The 17,703-nt window shown below is 46.5% G+C and overlaps 1 protein-coding gene across 2 annotated transcripts in view; it reads left to right on the plus strand.

Annotated features, from left to right (window-relative positions):
• The window catches only part of MYO10 (myosin X), a 215,868-nt gene extending 198,974 nt beyond the window's left edge, over nucleotides 1-16,894 (plus strand). Inside the window, exons 29-41 of one of the 2 annotated variants that reach the window (XM_057708750.1) lie at nucleotides 623-716; nucleotides 1,432-1,487; nucleotides 3,064-3,206; nucleotides 3,463-3,657; nucleotides 4,695-4,852; nucleotides 7,137-7,260; nucleotides 7,681-7,978; nucleotides 8,593-8,800; nucleotides 9,494-9,630; nucleotides 10,965-11,085; nucleotides 11,512-11,964; nucleotides 13,608-13,799; nucleotides 15,435-16,894. In XM_057708750.1, coding sequence (XP_057564733.1) covers nucleotides 623-716; nucleotides 1,432-1,487; nucleotides 3,064-3,206; nucleotides 3,463-3,657; nucleotides 4,695-4,852; nucleotides 7,137-7,260; nucleotides 7,681-7,978; nucleotides 8,593-8,800; nucleotides 9,494-9,630; nucleotides 10,965-11,085; nucleotides 11,512-11,964; nucleotides 13,608-13,799; nucleotides 15,435-15,536 — 2,281 coding nt within the window. In that variant the 3' untranslated portion in view covers nucleotides 15,537-16,894. The remainder of the gene's footprint in view (nucleotides 1-622; nucleotides 717-1,431; nucleotides 1,488-3,063; nucleotides 3,207-3,462; nucleotides 3,658-4,694; nucleotides 4,853-7,136; nucleotides 7,261-7,680; nucleotides 7,979-8,592; nucleotides 8,801-9,493; nucleotides 9,631-10,964; nucleotides 11,086-11,511; nucleotides 11,965-13,607; nucleotides 13,800-15,434) is intronic. The other variant, XM_057708749.1, reaches the window with a different exon arrangement.
• The last annotated feature ends 809 nt before the right edge of the window (nucleotides 16,895-17,703 follow it).

Below are 17,703 nucleotides of genomic sequence, written 5' to 3' on the forward strand. Positions count from 1 at the left end.
AAAAATCTTTTGAAATGGAGATAGAAGAGTTCTCTGGTTGAAATGATTTTCTATTTCAGGCGATTATTTTCTGTTTCCAGCTCTCCTGTGGTTTTATGCACTTAAGTAGAAATCCTATCAGGTGGTTGCAAACCCCATCCTGGAAATGAGCAGGGAAGATAGACTCTCAGTGGCTATCCTGAGATAGTGCTCTTACATTATTGGCCTTCCTACCTCGGAATTTACTTTTAAAAACTGAGACAGCACTTGAATATTCCCTAAGTTATAAATAATATCTTCAGTAAAGACCCTTGACTTAAGCTTATGGGTAGAACTGAGGATTTCATTTTTTGCTGCCAGTTTCTCTAGGACGTCATTGTCATCATTAAATGTCTATAAAGGTCCTTGGGGCCAGAAGAAAGCGACTTCTCATTGATCTGAAGTTGCATCAGATGGTGCTGAAGGATACCTCGGGTGTTTCTTCTAACTTTGCTCCTTGGTGTCTGAAACTCACGTTTCCCAGTGAGGAGCAGGCAAATTAAAAGAAGGTTGCTCAGAGGAGATGTCATTTTCCCAGAGGATGTGGAGCAGGGCATCACTGTTTTGCGTACAGAGGTTGACTGTGGCTCTCTCCTCCCCGCAGCCAGTGGTTCAGCGTCCTGAGTCAGGTCCACGCGTCCACGGACCAGGAGATTCGGGAGATGCACGATGAGCAGGCAAACCCGCAGAACGCGGTGGTGCGTGGTCCTCGGGTGGGGGGGAGTCGGGGGTGGAGGGAGGTGTCTGCACAGAGGCCAGGGGACTGGGGAATTTGTAAATCGTCCTTTTTTGTTTTTGTTTTTAATAAGTAATAGTATAATAATTAAAGAAACAGGAACATGTTGGTTAAAAATCATGCAGAAAAACGGAGTAAATCATAGAAGATTCTGAGTAGTAATAGATTGCAATTCTCCCACCTCAAACAAAAAAAGTTCCAGTTTTTACAAGTGTGGAAGCCCATCACACTTTTCTTCAAAGGGATTTCATGAATTCCACATCATATTCTTTCTGACATCACTCTATCCCAGACACATAAACAGAGCCACAAAACCATATTTTAGAAATAGTTTGATTTTCTCACAAGCATAGCATTTAATGATAGATCATAGTATAAATTAGAAAATTTGTACAATTGAAAGACGTTTGTAAGCACCGTTCACTAAAAGTATTTTAGGAACAAGACAGATTCGTTTATACTTTATTTAATGAGTAGACTGAAGAGTTTGCCCTGTCTAGAGGCCGTCTGTACTGAATGAAGGGGGATGTTTCCTTAGATAACTGTTATTTTGCAGTTACCACACAAAGAAGGAGGCTTTTTTTTTTTTTGCCTGTTTAGAGAGTCATCATCTAGTATCGTGTTGCGCACTGCACTCAAAATGGTTCTCAGTTTCTCTGCTTTTCGCTCCTTTTCAGGGCACTTTGGATGTGGGGCTAATTGATTCCGTGTGCGCCTCCGACAGCCCCGATAGGTAAGCGCAGGTGTGACTTTTAACAAAAGTAACTGCTAATTACCTGCACGCGCTCTGTGCTGGGGAATGACTCCAGGCTGCATGTTCCCACCTGGTCCAGCAATCAAAGACGTCCTTCTTGGTACCCAGTTTGACATCATCCAAGGTCTTCCTCTCTGGGTATCTTTGGAGTGCTGGTGGGTACCATGGAGACCTAACTTAGCCCTATGGGGACAAACTCGGGATTCATACAGGAAGAAAATGCCTGTATCCCAGCATTTGATGGCAATTTATATGTGGAGTATTAATAAATAAAACCACATTTATTTTCCTTGACATGCCTACATCAGCTGTGCCCTTAAAACAGCGTGTTTTTGGTTTTCTTTTTTGAAGCCAGGTCATCTTCGGAGTTGGTCTCAGGGGTCTTTGAGACCTTCTTTACCATCTCTATTTTACTTTGCCACTTAGGAACTCTTGAGTATGAATCAAAGTTGACTTCTGCCTTCAGTGACATTCTTTAGAGAAAGAATAGAAATGTATTCAAATTGACAACAAAAACAGTGTCTCCTAGGCCGAATGAGAGTTATGGGATGTCCATCACCCCACCGTTGGCAGAGGCTCTTCTAAACGATAAATTCTTTGTTTCTACTAGTCACTCTGCACCTTCTCATACCTGGCTCGGGAACCTTGAATCAAAGCCCAGGTGCTTGTTCTGATAGTTCTGATCTGGGTGTCTTTTCTCCTAAAGCCCTTCACCCCGCAGGCTGGGCACATGTGATGGTCCCTGCAAGAACTTTCCATCCTCACTCAGGCTTTTCTCTCTTCCTCAGATGCTCACCTTTCTCCCTTCCCACCTGTAGAAAAATCTTGTTTTTTAAGGAAGTCTAGTCCTGTTCACCTTCCTTTTCCTTGAACTTCTGCAGCACTTAACTTCAGCGAGCGTTTGAAAAGTCGCAAGACATGCTCACAGTCCCTAGCTTCGAAGATTAGGAATTTATACGAGCAAGGGCCTAGGAGAGACTCAGGGCATTGCCGGATAAAAAGAGATGTGGGAGAAAGTAAATTTCAATTATTAGGTTATCCCTGCCCGGGAAATGCACCCTTGTCAGATTGCTTTGAAGGCATGGACCCAGGTGGCTCTTTGTACCAGGCATAAGCAAGTGTATGAGATGTTCCACTTACACCTATTGACTGGTCTTCTGTTACTGGCATCTGACATTTCATTACCTACCCACAGAAATATTATCCAAGGCCATGCCCAGAGGCAGGAAGAAGTTTACTTTGGAGAAGCATCAAAAAAAAATTTTCCCCTGCAGTCACTGTATTTAGCCTTCCCAGAACCGAGTTGCATCTGGAAAGTTTTGCATGAAGAAATGTTTTCCCTCCCAGGACTTTCAGAATGTTGCTCCAAGTTTAAAGGTTAATGAGGCATAAAATAAAAATTAGCAAGGTTTGCCTTAACATAAAATACAAATAGCACTGCCGTTTTTCTCCCCCCATGACCCATAAGCTGGGGAAAAGGTATTTTGTCTTGGTTCAGACGGAGGTGGTGATTTCAGCGGCACTAAGAGGTTTTCCTTCTCGCTCTGCCACTCAGACCCAACTCATTTGTGATCATCACGGCCAACCGGGTGCTTCACTGCAACGCTGACACGCCAGAGGAGATGCATCACTGGATAACACTGCTGCAGAGATCCAAGGGGGACACGAGAGTGGAGGGCCAGGAATTTATAGTGAGAGGTGATGCCACTGGTGCTCTTTTACTTATGGAGTCCTCTTTTCATTTACACGGATACCTGCCACGTTTTTATTTTGAACCACTTTTCTGAGTAATTTTGCCTCTTGATGTTAAAAATCATCAAATCAGAAATGATCGTGGCCGTTTCTAGCAGATATATGGAAATACGACCCATTTGTAAGCCAGATGCAAATCATGACCTGGTATGGGATGTTGCTTACCCTAGTTTTGAACTGACACTTGAATCTTTCTTTCCAGGGTGGCTGCACAAAGAGGTGAAAAACAGTCCGAAGATGTCTTCCCTGAAACTGAAGAAACGGTGGTTTGTGCTAACCCACAACTCCTTGGATTACTACAAGAGCTCGGAGAAGAACGCTCTGAAGTTGGGCACCCTGGTCCTCAACAGCCTCTGTTCGGTTGTCCCGCCGGACGAGAAGATCTTCAAAGAGACAGGTGAGCAGCGCGGTGGGCTCCGGACTGGCTGGGCCCGAGACGTGGCCCATTCAATTGTGGAAGGTCTGGGTTTGCTCAGAGCGAAGGAGTGAGGTTCCCACCTAAGAGTGTGTACGTTCCCCACACCCCCCCCGGAACACATCTCTCTTCTTGCTGATTTATCTTCTGAGGCTGTCCGCGGTTAGCTCTATGAACACTTGATGTATAAACCACAGGAAAGGGGTCCTGATGTATTGAGCTGCAGAAAGATTCCTCCAAGGGCAACGAAGTGTAAACAGACCAAAGTTTTCCTCCAGGAAGCCTTGTTCTCTATGCTTGTGTTTTTGTCTTTCTCACTGTTGTACCGTGAGAGTCACCATGCAGCCTGAAAAAGGTAACTCCTGGCTGTTATTGACTCTACCCTAGCAGAATGAAAAGAAGTCACGTGAGCTTTTTTTTCCCCCCTTGTGGTATTACAAAAGATGTTACTAGGTTGTTTATTTTGATTTTGGTTTCTAGTTGTGATTTTGTGCTTTTTTAATATAGGTACTCCGTGGAAACAGTGCTAATGTATTTTTTACTGTGGTCACTCCATTCCACTTTCAGCTGGTTTCTGAACACCTGGACTGCTTGCTTGTTGGCACAGTGGTTTCTTTTGAAGGGAGAATCTAAAGGAAAGGAAAAGAAGGGAAAGGAAGGGAAAAAGAAAGTCAGCAATCTGGGGGAAGAGTTTTCACTCTTGCTCCAGAGTCTTGAATGGGACTTTTATACCTGGTCCTTCTTTTAGAGCAGATGTTACTAATTATGTATTTATTATAATTCTGGGCTTACCATTTTAGGGTTTGCCTTCGTTCCCAGCTGTAAACTCCGTGTGTCTTTGGGTGCCTAGTGCAGGGCAAGGCCCAGGGAGGAAGTCAGCAAGTAGCTATTGAATTAAATAATAAAGGGTCTCAGGTGGTGATGACATGGGTGCTGGATTTCTGGGACTCTGGTACGGGAACGTTACCCTGGTCTCCCAGGTTCATGTTGGGGTGTGTGTGTGTGCATTGCTCTCACAGGCTACTGGAATGTCACCGTGTACGGACGCAAGCACTGCTATCGGCTCTACACCAAGCTGCTCAACGAGGCCACCAGGTGGTCCAGCGCCATACAAAATGTGACCGACACCAAGGCTCCAATTGACACCCCCACCCAGCAGCTGATTCAAGATATCAAGGTGAGAAGGAGCCCTGCTCATAGTGGGTCATAGTAGCTCACAGATTCTCACCCTTGGAACATCAGGACGTCAGCATTAGTCAGGCTTCACTTTCATTCTGCCATTAAAACGAACTCTTGATTAATTTCGTGTTTGTATATCCCAGCTTTTAAAAATCTAAATGCTAGACTGCAGGTAAAATTTGACGCTAAAAATATCTTGTCTCTGGGAAGATGTTATGTGTTGTCATTGAGGCAAACCCGATTATAGAGCCGGAGGCAGAGGGACAGTCGTCTGTAATTTGGGGTGTGGGGCTCCCCAATCACAGGGACATGGTGTGATCTGTGTTGGGGACAACCTTCGTGTCACAGGTGACACTTGAGCCCAGGTTGGGACCTTCTAGGAGTAACACAACAATTCTACTTTTGCACTACGGTTTCTAGACCACGCAGGTGGATCCACTAACAGCCCACGTGGGTCTAGAAAACTTGGAATCCTTATCAGGTGCCTCCAGACTTGCAGAAGCAGCTCCCAAGTCTCGGGACCAACATTGACCTTGTTAAATTGTAATTTCCTGTTTATTAAGATCAGTTGCTCTGAGTGTATATTGAACGAAGGAACAAGCAAACGAATGAACCATTAAAGGGCAGCCACGAACAAGGATCCCGGTGCTTATTCTCCAGGCAGGGAAACGGAGACCTGGCATATTCTGGTTGCATTGCTCCCACGGCTGCTCAGTCCCTGATGCAGAAGCAGGTCAAGGGAATTATTTTTATGCTGTTCCTCCAAGTCACCCATGTAGGCAGGTTCCCTATGCAAAGGAAAGAACTGGACCTGTGACAGAAAAGATGCCAGAAAGCTAGTTAGGCGGATTTCTATTTACTGATGTGCATCAAAGGAAAAAAACTAATTGGATCCAGGAGGCAAACTGCACCTTTGTAAAGGTGGGAGAGGGTCTAATATATCAGTAGTATATTATTACCCACCAAATTCAAGTCAGCCTCTTGATTCCAAAATGCTATGTTTTCTGGGTGTTTGGAGCCAAATTCCTGCAAGTCAGTTGTCCTACAAACTGCAGAGCTGTCCATGGAACCCAAGGCGCTTGAAATGAATAATGTCATTTCTAGTCTTAAAAAAAATGAATTTTTTGAAGCTTTCTTGTGAGAAAGGAGAGGGGGAAAAGCACGTATCAACTGAACTTTCTTCAAAGCCATATCTTATCTACCTGTATATTTACTGAGTCATTGGAAATCAGACATTAAAGAGTAAATAGTGGGACTTCCTAGGTGGTGCAGTGGTAAAGAATCCGCCTGCCAATGCAGGGGACACGGGTTCGAGCCCTGCCCTGGGAAGATTCCACATGCCATGGAGCAACTAAGCCCATGTGCCACAACTATAAAAAAAAAAAAAAAAAAAGAGTAAATAGTGTTTGTAAATGTGAAACAATGCTTCTTAAGAAATGAGACAACATATTTACTAATTCATTTGAAATCAGGCTTTAAAAGAGTAAATAGAATTTTTTTGATATGAAGCAGTGCTTCTTAAGAAATGAGACAGGTTGCCCTAATTTAGTCCATGCCAATTTTTTTAAGTGATTAAAGCATACTTCTTCCTGGTTTTCAATTGGGTATAATTGAAAAAGTTTCATGGTGGAAATGAAATGGCCACGATAGAATGATTCATTGCCTTGCCTCCAACTTCTCTGTTGATTTAAAGTTCTAAATGTAACTTTGGCCTTTTGAGATCCCAAATTAATGTTTTAAGTACATAAATACATGAGGAACGTCTCTGAGAGAAGCTCTTAAATTTCGGGAGTGAGAAAGGAGGTCCAAGGAAGAACAGTCTCACTGAAAACATATTAGCATGTCGTTTTCAGGTGGCGGGTACAAAAGAGACCTAACAAAATGTATTTTTAAAATGAATTATAGACAAGGATGACATGATTTGGCCAAATGATTTATGGCGAAATAATTAGCAAGACAAGTTTCATTTTTTTAAGCGTATATAATCTCCAGAGAGAAGATTTTTTTCAATAACATGGGAAAATATATGCAAATGAAGGAAAGAGAATGAGCTCTGTAAGAAAAATGTGTGCGTGTGATTTGTCTTCAGATGTGGCTTGTTGGGTATCTTGGTGCTTGAGGTGATTAAGGCTGGATTCCCACCTCCATCCCTGGGCTACAGGTGTTTTGGAACTTGTGAATAACATTCTTATAGAGGAGAATACAGGTGGCTTTGTCCTCTTCCATATATGTTTCTTATGATAAGCGCGCGGGCTTTCTCTAACGGCTCTGTTCTTCCCAAGGAGAACTGCCTGAACTCGGACGTGGTGGAGCAGATCTACAAGCGCAACCCCATCTTGCGCCACACCCACCACCCCCTGCACTCCCCGCTCCTGCCCCTGCCCTACGGAGACATCAACCTCAACCGTGAGTTTCAGATTCCTCCCGGACTCGGGTGTGGTTTCCCTGGTAACTCTTGAACGCTGTCATATTAGCATTAGTTGGTTATAGTGATGTCAGGATTGTTATATTAAAGAACATGCTAGCACCCCCCAGGAAACTCAGAGTAGCCTTAATATACTACAGAACCCAGATCCTAAACGGTTGTCTTGCATGTCAGACGTGGAACCTGTTTGGCAACAGACCAGCTTTTCAGGAGGCAGTTTTGCACAGTAAAATGGTTGAGTTACTTGGCCGCCTCTGTTCGGCTGATTCGGGTGTCCAGGGCACGTGGTGGGCACCGTGTCCTGAAATAGCTCTGGTCCCCATTCCTGTCTCCTATCTGCTGCGCAGAGGAAACCTTCCCCAAACCCCTCGTGTGACGCACGTTTGTCGTGCTTTGCCTAGTGCTCAAAGACAAAGGCTACACGACGCTTCAGGACGAAGCCATCAAGATCTTCAATTCCCTCCAGCAGCTGGAGTCCATGTCTGACCCAATTCCCATCATCCAGGGCATCCTGCAGACGGGGCACGACCTCCGGCCTCTGCGGGACGAGCTGTACTGCCAGCTCATCAAACAGACCAACAAGGTGCCCCACCCGGGTAGCGTGGGCAACCTGTGCAGCTGGCAGATCCTCACCTGCTTGAGCTGCGCATACCTGCCCAGTCGGAGCATCCTCAAGTACCTGAAGTTCCACCTGAGGAGGTACGCGTGGCCCGGACCGTGCTGCTCACATAGGGGCTGTGGTGGAGCACAGTTCGGATACCTCGGACCTGGAACAGAAGATGCCCGGTGTGGGTTGGGCTTCTAGGTCACCTGAGCAGCTGACGGGGGCAGACGTCCTCTCTAAGCCACATGGGGCTGATCCAGAGACAGGTCACTTTGGGTGTGCAGATGGAGGTGGTGGGGGGAGCCTCGGATATTTGTTCCCAGATCAAACGGGTAGAAGCTGTCTGATTCAGATTCTGATTAATTATGGAAAAATTATTTTCATACGACAGTATGAGGCACATGGCTCTTTCAGATGTAGCAGTGCTGCAGAGGTCAGCTGGTAGCAAAGTTGTTCCCAAACTTGGGCTCCTTGAGGGTAGTTTGGGGTATTTCTTTGGTGGTGGTGGGTTTTTTTTTTTTAGGGGGGGGGTCTCTTGTCTTTAAACTAAACCTGCACAGGATGAACCGAGAAAGGGACTGGCGTCTGCTCAGCTCACCCCTGGGCCCACATTCACCGCGTTGGTCTGCGGTGCATTTGTTGAAGCCGCCCGGCTCCCCGCAGCCAGCTGTCCTCTGTTGGCAATTAACAGTTAGTGTCTGTCTCCTAGGATACGGGAACAGTTTCCAGGAACTGAAATGGAAAAATACGCCCTCTTCATTTACGAATCTCTTAAGAAAACCAAATGCAGAGAGTTTGTGCCTTCCCGAGATGAGATAGAAGCTCTGATCCATCGGCAGGAGATGACATCCACGGTGTACTGCCACGGCGGGGGCTCCTGCAAGATCACCATCACCTCTCACACCACGGCCGGGGAGGTGAGGGAGAGGAGGCCCAGCTGCCGGCGTGCTTGCTTATGTCAGGAAAATTGGGTACAGTTAGGTCCGCTGGGGTGCACGGTTGTGGTTCGTGTAGTGCAGCTCCTCAGTAAACGAGGAAACAGACATAATCCTACTCATCTGAGAAGCCGTCGGATATCTAGTTGAGGTTGCGGACCTGACTCAGATATGCCCGCTCTGACAGGGGTTTATCTCATCACTTTGGCAGTGCAGTGTTTTTCTCTTCGCCACACAAATATCTAGAACGTTGGGGCAGGTGAACACATCTTTTTTCTTTCTTTTTTCAATTTAAATTTAGTGTTATAAAAGCAATTAGCTAAAGGAATAGTGCAGTAAAACCCAGAAAAGCTGGTGTAGCAGAAGTATCCGTGGAAATCGCTCTCAGGTCGTGAATTTATCAGACAAAAGGGCTTTAGTTTTGTGCACTTTTGCAAGACACTGGCCCAACATCTGTCCCTACGGGTGGGCTTTAAATACCCTGTGTTCTTTCGGGCAAGGAGGAAAGGGGACTGATTTCAAGAGAACCAAGGCAAACAGCGCCTGTGAAATTCCACACCCAGCAGTGTTGAGAGGTTGCTTGGACCCTCATTTTGCCAGCAGCTCCCTATGGCTTCTGATGAAGGCGTATTCCAGAAGTACAGCTTTGGAAGCTGCAGTGCCCATGTTTTCCAGGTGGTGGAGAAGCTAATCCGGGGCCTGGCTATGGAAGACAGTAGAAACATGTTCGCCCTCTTTGAGTACAATGGACACGTCGATAAAGCCATCGAAAGCCGGACCATCGTAGCGGATGTATTGGCAAAGTTTGAAAAGTAAGCTTTTTTCTCCCTGATGTACCATCAGATTAGAGGAAAGAAGTTAAGAGCAAGAGTGTTCGGGGACTTCCCTGGCGGTCAAGTGGTTAAGATTCTGCACTTCCAATGCAAGGGGTGCAGGTTCGATCCTTGGTTGGGGAACTAAGATCCCACATGCTGCGTGGTGCGGCCAAAAAAAAAAAAAAAAAAATAGGGCAAAAGATCTGAATAGACATTTCTCTAAAGTAGACATACAAATAGTCAATAAGCATGTGAGAAGATGCCCAATATCATCAGTTACTAGGGAAGTGCAAATCAAAACTAAAAAACTGAGATACCACTTCCCACTGCTAGAATGGCTAAGTAAAAATAAAGAAAAAGAGCAAGAGGGTTTGACCTTCTATTCCATTTTCTGCTTCCGCGTGCATGTAAGTTCATCTCATTTTCCCTGTGCTGAAGCATATTTAATCTCATCTCTGTGCTGCCTGTTTCCCTTGAATCCTAGCTAGAGCCTCCGTTTCTCAGTCCCCTATCGTTCCCGTTATCTTGGAATTTTCTGATTCTCAGATTTTCACTTGTCATTAACTTGAAGCTGGGCAAATAGACAGAAGCCAACTTATAAACTCTCCAGATTCCGTTTTATGTCTTTTAGACCTACATATTCACATCTCCTAAGTAACAAAATGGATTCGTACTTCAGCATGATGCTAGTATGAAGGCCCTGCCCCTCCCCAGCCGTGTAAGGGCAGAAGCAGCTTTAACTGAGAAGTGTGGCAGGGGACCAAGAGGTGGAGAACAGCCCCAGACTTCAGGTCCCTGAGGAAGTGACACCCTGTCCTCTGGGTGGGCCTGGTTTAAGTGCTTAGTTGGAAATAAACTAAAATGGAAAAAAAAAAAAGATGGTCCTACTTTTATGTAAACACAGCCTCCCAAATATTCATGTGAATTTTTATAAATATTATTATAGTTTGAGAGTTGGCAAAGGGAATCAAGGAATAGGCTTTGTTTCTTTGCTTTCTGTGCTTAGCTAAGACTAACCAGACGGGAACCCTTGGGAAATACTTGTTAGTTCAATTTACCTGAAGGGTGCCTGTTTGTCGTCTTAAAGTAAAACTAGTATGAAAGCGTGTTTTTCATCTCTGGGTAAGTAAAATTAGCAAGGAGCTCCGATAAGCTTCACTCTTGCTGTTTTCTCTCCCTCCATCCCCATCTCCACCCACGCTGCTGTCTGAGCACAGACGTGATGTCTGAGTCCTTACAGAGAATACACCACATGCAGTGAACTCCCTGTGGGTTAACCCTGGCCCCTTCCTCATTTTACTTTCTGAGTCTCTCTCGACTTCTGTCTGTAGGCTGGCTGCCACGTCAGAGGGGGGTGACCAGCCCTGGAAATTCTACTTCAAACTTTACTGCTTCCTGGACACAGACAACGTGCCAAAAGACAGTGTGGAATTTGCGTTTATGTTTGAACAGGTAAACGGAGCTCTTAGGTTCCTTTGCAGACGAACAGGGATGAGACCCGTTCATACCCCTCGTACGTTAACTGCTAGTAGTTAGACGTCCTGCGAGGTGGTAGAATTCCCAGCACGGACAGGGTTGGCTGCTCTTCTGTTCATTTGTGGCATGAAACTTCTACACGTATTATGTGAACTCCTGTACCAGGAACTGTTCTAGTTGGGGCGGGGGCGGGGGGGAGGGAGCAATAAGAAATAAAATGTACGTGTTCAACGGTAGCCACGCCAGGGAGAAATTTAAAGCAGCGAAGGAGGGTTCAGGTACGATTTTATGGAAGGTGGCATTTAAGAGAGAAACCCTGATGAAATAAGGGCGCGAGCCAGGTGGGCGTCGCGTCGCACCGCAGTGTCTGACCATAAAGCCATTGACCACACCTCCTTGCAGGCCCACGAAGCCGTCATCCACGGCCACTACCCGGCCCCCGAGGAAAACCTGCAGGTGCTGGCTGCCCTGAGGCTGCAGTACCTGCAGGGGGATTACACGCCGCACGCCCCGGTGCCGCCCCTCGAGGAGGTCTACTCAGTGCAGAGACTCAAGGCCCGCATCAGCCAGTCCACCAAGAGCTTCACGCCATGTGAGCGGCTGGAGAAGAGGCGCACGAGCTTCCTGGAGGGGACGCTGCGGCGGAGCTTCCGGACGGGGGCCGTGGTGCGGCAGAAGGCCGAGGAGGAGCAGATGCTAGACATGTGGGTCAAGGAAGAGGTCTCGTCCGCACGGGCCAGCATCATCGACAAGTGGAAGAAATTTCAGGGCGTGAGCCAAGAACAGGCCATGGCCAAGTACATGGCCTTGATCAAGGAGTGGCCTGGGTATGGGTCGACGCTCTTTGATGTGGAGGTGAGAGCTGCCTGCTGCTTCCCAGGCCAGCTTGCGCCTGAGTCAGTGTGACCGTGGCCAAGTTCATAGGGAGGGAGGACCGGGTGGGATGCTTGGCTCTCTCACCGTCTTTTTTTTAGAGCCTCCAAATTTTACCCTTAACACCCCCCACCCACCCAAAGTTTTCTTCCTCCTTTTACAGTAAATGCTTTCGTAATGTTAGAAGTGAGTGGAAAATTAAGATGTCATCTGTTCTTAAATAACTTCTGATTCTTTCTTATTCAAGCCATAGACCCAATGAAAAAGTGCTGATAAAAATCTGCATTAAAATTTAAAAAAAAGAATTTCTTAGAGCTATGTCCATAAAATAGAAATTTTGGATATCCTTGGCTTCTACATTTTTATTTTTTTCCCGTGACTGTTGGCAGGGAAGAATTTCTGTTTCATAATTAGAATTTGGCTAATTTCACATCAACCCAGTACTGATTCATATTCTTTTTTTTCTTTTAAGTAGACCATTTATTGAAAGAAAGTCTTATTAATGATCAAGATCAGGGCTTGGCAAACTCCAGCCCGAAGGCCAAATCCTACCTGCCTCCTTTTTTTTTGTAAATAAAGTTTTATTGGAACAGAAGCAGTGCTCATTCCTTTGCATATTTTTCTCTGGCTGCTTTTACACTAAAATGGCAGAGTTGAGTACCTGTGACAGAGACCACAAATCCTAAAATATTTACTGTCTGTCCCCTAACAGATAAGTTTGCCAACCCTTGATCTAGATAAACTTGACCATTGGTCTGTTTTTCTTATGACCATTGTCATTCAGCATGTTATCTGATGACTTTTAAATGAGGCTCTGTAAAAATCTAAATATTAATGATATATTCCAGGGTCCTATCATGACTTTTCATTGGATGCTGTCTTTGGGTTGGTTGGTTGGTTGGTTGGTTGATTGATTCAATTACATTTGTTTTTAAGTATAAATCAGATGCTTTGTACAAGTACCTCCTCTTCTGTGTCACCAGTGTGTATCCCTCCTGATTCCATGGTTCTATGTTGTCATCTCTACATCCCAGCTCTTATTTTCCTCCACTGATCTGTGTGAGAAAGTCTGTCATTAAACTAGTGAGATCAGCCACCACACACACTAAAGGTCACTGCTGCTCCTTGTCACGAGACGTGTTTTACCAAGAGGAGCCCAAACTGCTCAGCACAGAATTTTGGGAGAATTTCCCTCTGTGATCCTAGATTTTGTATTTGAAGAAGAATCACCCAGAACAGGATGGGAGGCGGAACTAGAGATGGAGGAGAGGAGCCCTGGCTCAGGCTGCTTGATTCGCTGGGGGGTCCTCGTCCAGTTCTGTGGCTACGGCCACCTCCGAGTAGCTAATTCACGTGGCCAGGCGGGTGGTAATGCTGAGAGGTGGACATTCCAAGTGAGTTGTTGGTTTTACCGACTTGGGTTCCCCACATGCACAGGATTGATCAACCAGTCAGAAATCAATCAAGACAGCCAAAGAGCTACCATTTCTTATCTCTCATATTTCAGTCCCCCCATTGAATGCGTTGAATTCTGTGCAGAGTGCTGGACTCAAAGCCTCTCTTGTGGTTTCTGTGTTCTGTTTGTAACTTTTATGATCTAATCTTACACTAACTCTTGCCCCCAGTGCAAGGAAGGCGGCTTTCCCCAGGACCTCTGGCTGGGCGTCAGCGCGGACGCCGTCTCTGTCTACAAGCGTGGTGAGGGGAGACCGTTGGAAGTCTTCCAGTACGAGCACATTCTCTCCTTCGGGGCCCCCCTGGCCAACACGTACAAGATCGTCGTTGATGAGAGGGAGCTGCTCTTTGAAACCAGTGAGGTGAGAGGCATATCTTTCATCCGTGGCCTTGACGGAATAGGAAAACAACACCCCATTTCCTGATACCTTTGACCAAGTAATTTTTTTTTTGGCAATTTCTCTTTAAGATGTAGGAAAATGCAGCGTGATGGTCCTTCCCCAGGTTTCTCACAGGCCAAAATCTGACAACCCCGCATTTCTTCTATATACCTTTGCAACAGAGAAATTTGATCCTCTTGTATCAGGGGGTCTTGCCCTTGCAGGAAAAGAAGAGAAAGAGAAGTGATATAGAGGTCCAAAACATATATATGTATAGCTTGGCAATAAAGCCTTGTGAAAATTATTAGACGAAGTGGCAGTGGAGTGCAGCTGTGAGACTTGGGTGTGGCAGTGTCCACGGGGCAGAGGGGAGTGAGCGGCAGACCGTCCTGGGCGGAGCTAATTCTAGCTCACAAGAAAATCACAAAAAACACCTCTATAAATGTATGCCATCCTGCTCCAAAGTGTAAAATGTAATAATAATGACAATACAAGAAGCCTGTTTGCTGATAAGCAAAGGTGGAAAGTGGGCGTGAATGTCATGCTGTTGGTGTAAAGTGACCAGGAGGAGGTGCTGGGAGGTGGCAACCGGACCAAGGATGCGGTGCAGGAGGAGGTGTGTGGTGAGGCAGAGGGAGGTGGGGGCTTGCACTGGAGGGTCCCGGGCGCCTGGCTGCTGGTCCTTTTGGTCAGCTCCAGTAGGCAACGGGGAACGGCCATGGGATCTTTGTGTGTGATGTGCAACGGCAGTGCTTTTACCAGTAGTGGTGTGGGGTGGGATTGGAAGGGAAGCGAGGTCAGGAAAATGGAAGCCAGTTAGGATGTCTTCGCAGGGACCCAGGCCACCATCAGGAGGGACGGGCCCGAAGGGGTGGCAGTGGACGCATCAGGAAATAGCCACCGCTGGGTGCTCGGAGCTGCCAGCCCCTCAGGCCTCGGTTCTGTTTCTCCAGCTGCGTCACGAGGTGTTGACCAGCACCATAGGATCCACTCTTTAAATGCTGTGATTGTGGGCTCTGTCGTGTATCCTTGTTTTAAGTGGGAACAGTAATCCCAGCCCTGATCATACCCATGCTCTTTATTTTTTTTCAGTATTAAAATATTTATTAAAGTTAAAATTTCTTTATATAATTTAGAAACAAATTTCTTTTTTTTTCCTTTTTTTTTTAAGCTCTTTATTAGAATATAATTGCTTTACACTCTTGTAGCAGTTTTTGAGGTACAGCAAAGTCAATCAGCTGTATTTATACACATATCCCCATATTCCCTCCCCCCTGCGACTCTCCCCCCCCCCCCCCCCCATACTCTTTAGTGTCATCCTGTGGGGGCTTCATTTGATGTGCAAAATCTGACAGTTTCATGTCAGGCAACCACCAGGTGGCGCACATCATATTTGGAAAAGCCACAAATCATCTCTGCAACGAGGACTAGGGAAAAACAGCTCAACGTTTGGCTTCCTACACGGCCTATACCGTGGAATCTCAGGGCAGGCTGCTGGCTTTTGCTGGGAGGACAGGTCCCCGATTGGCCACACTGGGCAGAGGATGTGTGGTTGTTAGTCTGGGTCCCCTGCCCGCCCCGGACACTGACCACGGGCCGATTCTGCTCCCCCGGCAGGTGGTGGACGTGGCCAAGCTCATGAAAGCCTACATCAGCATGATCGTGAAGAAGCGCTACAGCACCTCACGCTCCGTGAGCAGCCAGGGCAGCTCCAGGTGAAGGCGGCCGCCAGTCACGTGAATTCAGCATCTGTACACGCCACCGCCGGTCCCAGCCGGCTCCTGCGCCTGCAGCCCGAGGTGACGCTGCCCAGGCTTCCCGGAAGCCCCTTGTCGGAGGGCCGTGTCTCGGGGGACCTTTCGTCCTGTCCACTCCAATGATCAGTGTATCAAGCGGTCAACCGCAACCCAGTTTCCAAAGCTTTATTCTCTTAGATGACACATGCCTTAAAAAGAGAGGAAACGAAACCCACGCTGCCACCAAAGCAGCCAGAAGTGCCTTAACTTGTGGAACTGACACTAACCCACCTTAGCTGTGCTACTGAAGGGAGATGCTTTCCCCCCTTTTAGGGCCGACTTGCTCAGCTTGGAAGGGGGGTGTTTTCCATCAATTCTGCACTAACCTCCCAGCCTGATTTCCCCTGGGAGGGAAGGTGAGGGAGTGGGGAGGAGGGGACTGAGGGAGAGCGAGGGGACGGTATATTTCAGTTGGAGTGCTGCTGGCAGCCTTCCTCACGGACGTGTATTAACTGTTTCTCCTTGTTTCATCTTTTAAGTGCATGCTCTTGCCCGGGCGTGCGTACGTCCATAAACCCAACACGTTTCATCGTTGTTCCATTGAAAGCCAAGGGGAAGAGGATGTGCAATGGTGTAGCATCTGTATATTTTAATAGTTCAGAGTAAGCGTCGTCAGCTGTTACTTTACAAGGAGGTTTTATTCACAACCTGGAATCCTGGATTTTCCTGTCTTTGCTGTATTTCGAAAGCCACATTTTGACTCCAGCTTTGTTTTACGTGTAGCAAAGTCTGCAATCTGTGTCTGCTGTATTATAAACAGATATGCAGCCTACAAATAACTGTATTTATAAACCACTCTTAAACAGCTGGCTCCAAGGCTGTTTTTAGAACTGTATGAAGGCGTTTTGGAGTCCTTAGTTTCTAAGAGAGTTAAGTTAAAAAATGTTTCTTGGAAGGTTAGCTTGTATCACTCTGGGTAGGTTGAGACATAACCATGTTGGAATATGGGGGAAAGATGCTACCTTCCTTGAAAGCATAATACATGAGGGGATCTTTAAAGGACCCTGACATTCAATGCTGAGGCTTTCATAAAATACACACCTATTTTATCCCAAGTTTATAATGGTGGTCTGAACAAGGCCCCTGTAAATAAATCAGCATCTGTGACCAGAAGAAAAATAATCTGGTCTTGGACTTCTATTTTTATACAGAAAAGTTTAAAGACTTAGGCCAACTAAGTCTACCCACAAAGAAAGAAGAAATTTGCCTTATCCCTACAGACAGCCATGTGGAATCATTGTTTGTTGGCTCGAGAAAGTCTGATAATAAAAGATGTTAGCTAACATGCAGTGTCTTTTCCTTACGGGGCGGCTCTAAATACCATCTGGGCTTTGTGTGTGTTTTTATTGGGCTTTGGTTTTAACGCTTTGGGCTTCAAAGGGTCGACGCTGTGTGTTTCACGCACTTGATCACCAGGTCTAAAAGCAAACACATAGACATCTCAGCTGCTTTTTCAGGTACAGAGCATGACTCCAAGAAAGCTGAGAAGGTAAAAGACCAGGTTCACTGAAATCACAGAATTCTAAGGACTTGAATTGTGGATGTCAGAGTGCCTCCTGTAGCTAAGCCCCAAGATGCCTGTTGTCGAAGTCATGGTCCTACATCCGCTTGCAGCCCTGATCACTGGGAGCAGAATACAGGCGGAGCTTGTTCAGTGACCAATTTACCCAAAGAAGCAGCTGGAGACGTGGGTCTCACCTGCACAGGCTCCTCAGCCAGACACCACGTGTGAGCAGCACCGGTCCCAACGTCCCTTTCTTACCCCTTGTGTGTCCTTGTGTCTGGGAGCTGCCTCATCCCGCTCCACAGGGATTGGGAGGTGACCTGAAGCCAGGTGCTGCCCCAGCACCTGTGGCCTTGAGGTGACAAGAGGAGAGGCGAGGCAAGACTCGGATATTTTGTTGTTGTCTTTGTTTACATTTCAGGCCCTCAGGGCAGGAAGATTCCCTGTATAACTTCTCATACCCCAGAAGACCGCCGCACACCCCTGATCACAGATGAAGCATTAGGCCCAGAGAGGCCAAGTGCCTCGGCTAAGGCATTGCAGCAACCCCAGAGCTAGGACCCAGGTCTCTTGACACAAAAGCCTT

Source organism: Hippopotamus amphibius, chromosome 15 (genome assembly GCF_030028045.1).
Source record: "Hippopotamus amphibius kiboko isolate mHipAmp2 chromosome 15, mHipAmp2.hap2, whole genome shotgun sequence".
In the NCBI taxonomy this organism is placed as follows: Eukaryota; Metazoa; Chordata; class Mammalia; order Artiodactyla; family Hippopotamidae; genus Hippopotamus; species Hippopotamus amphibius.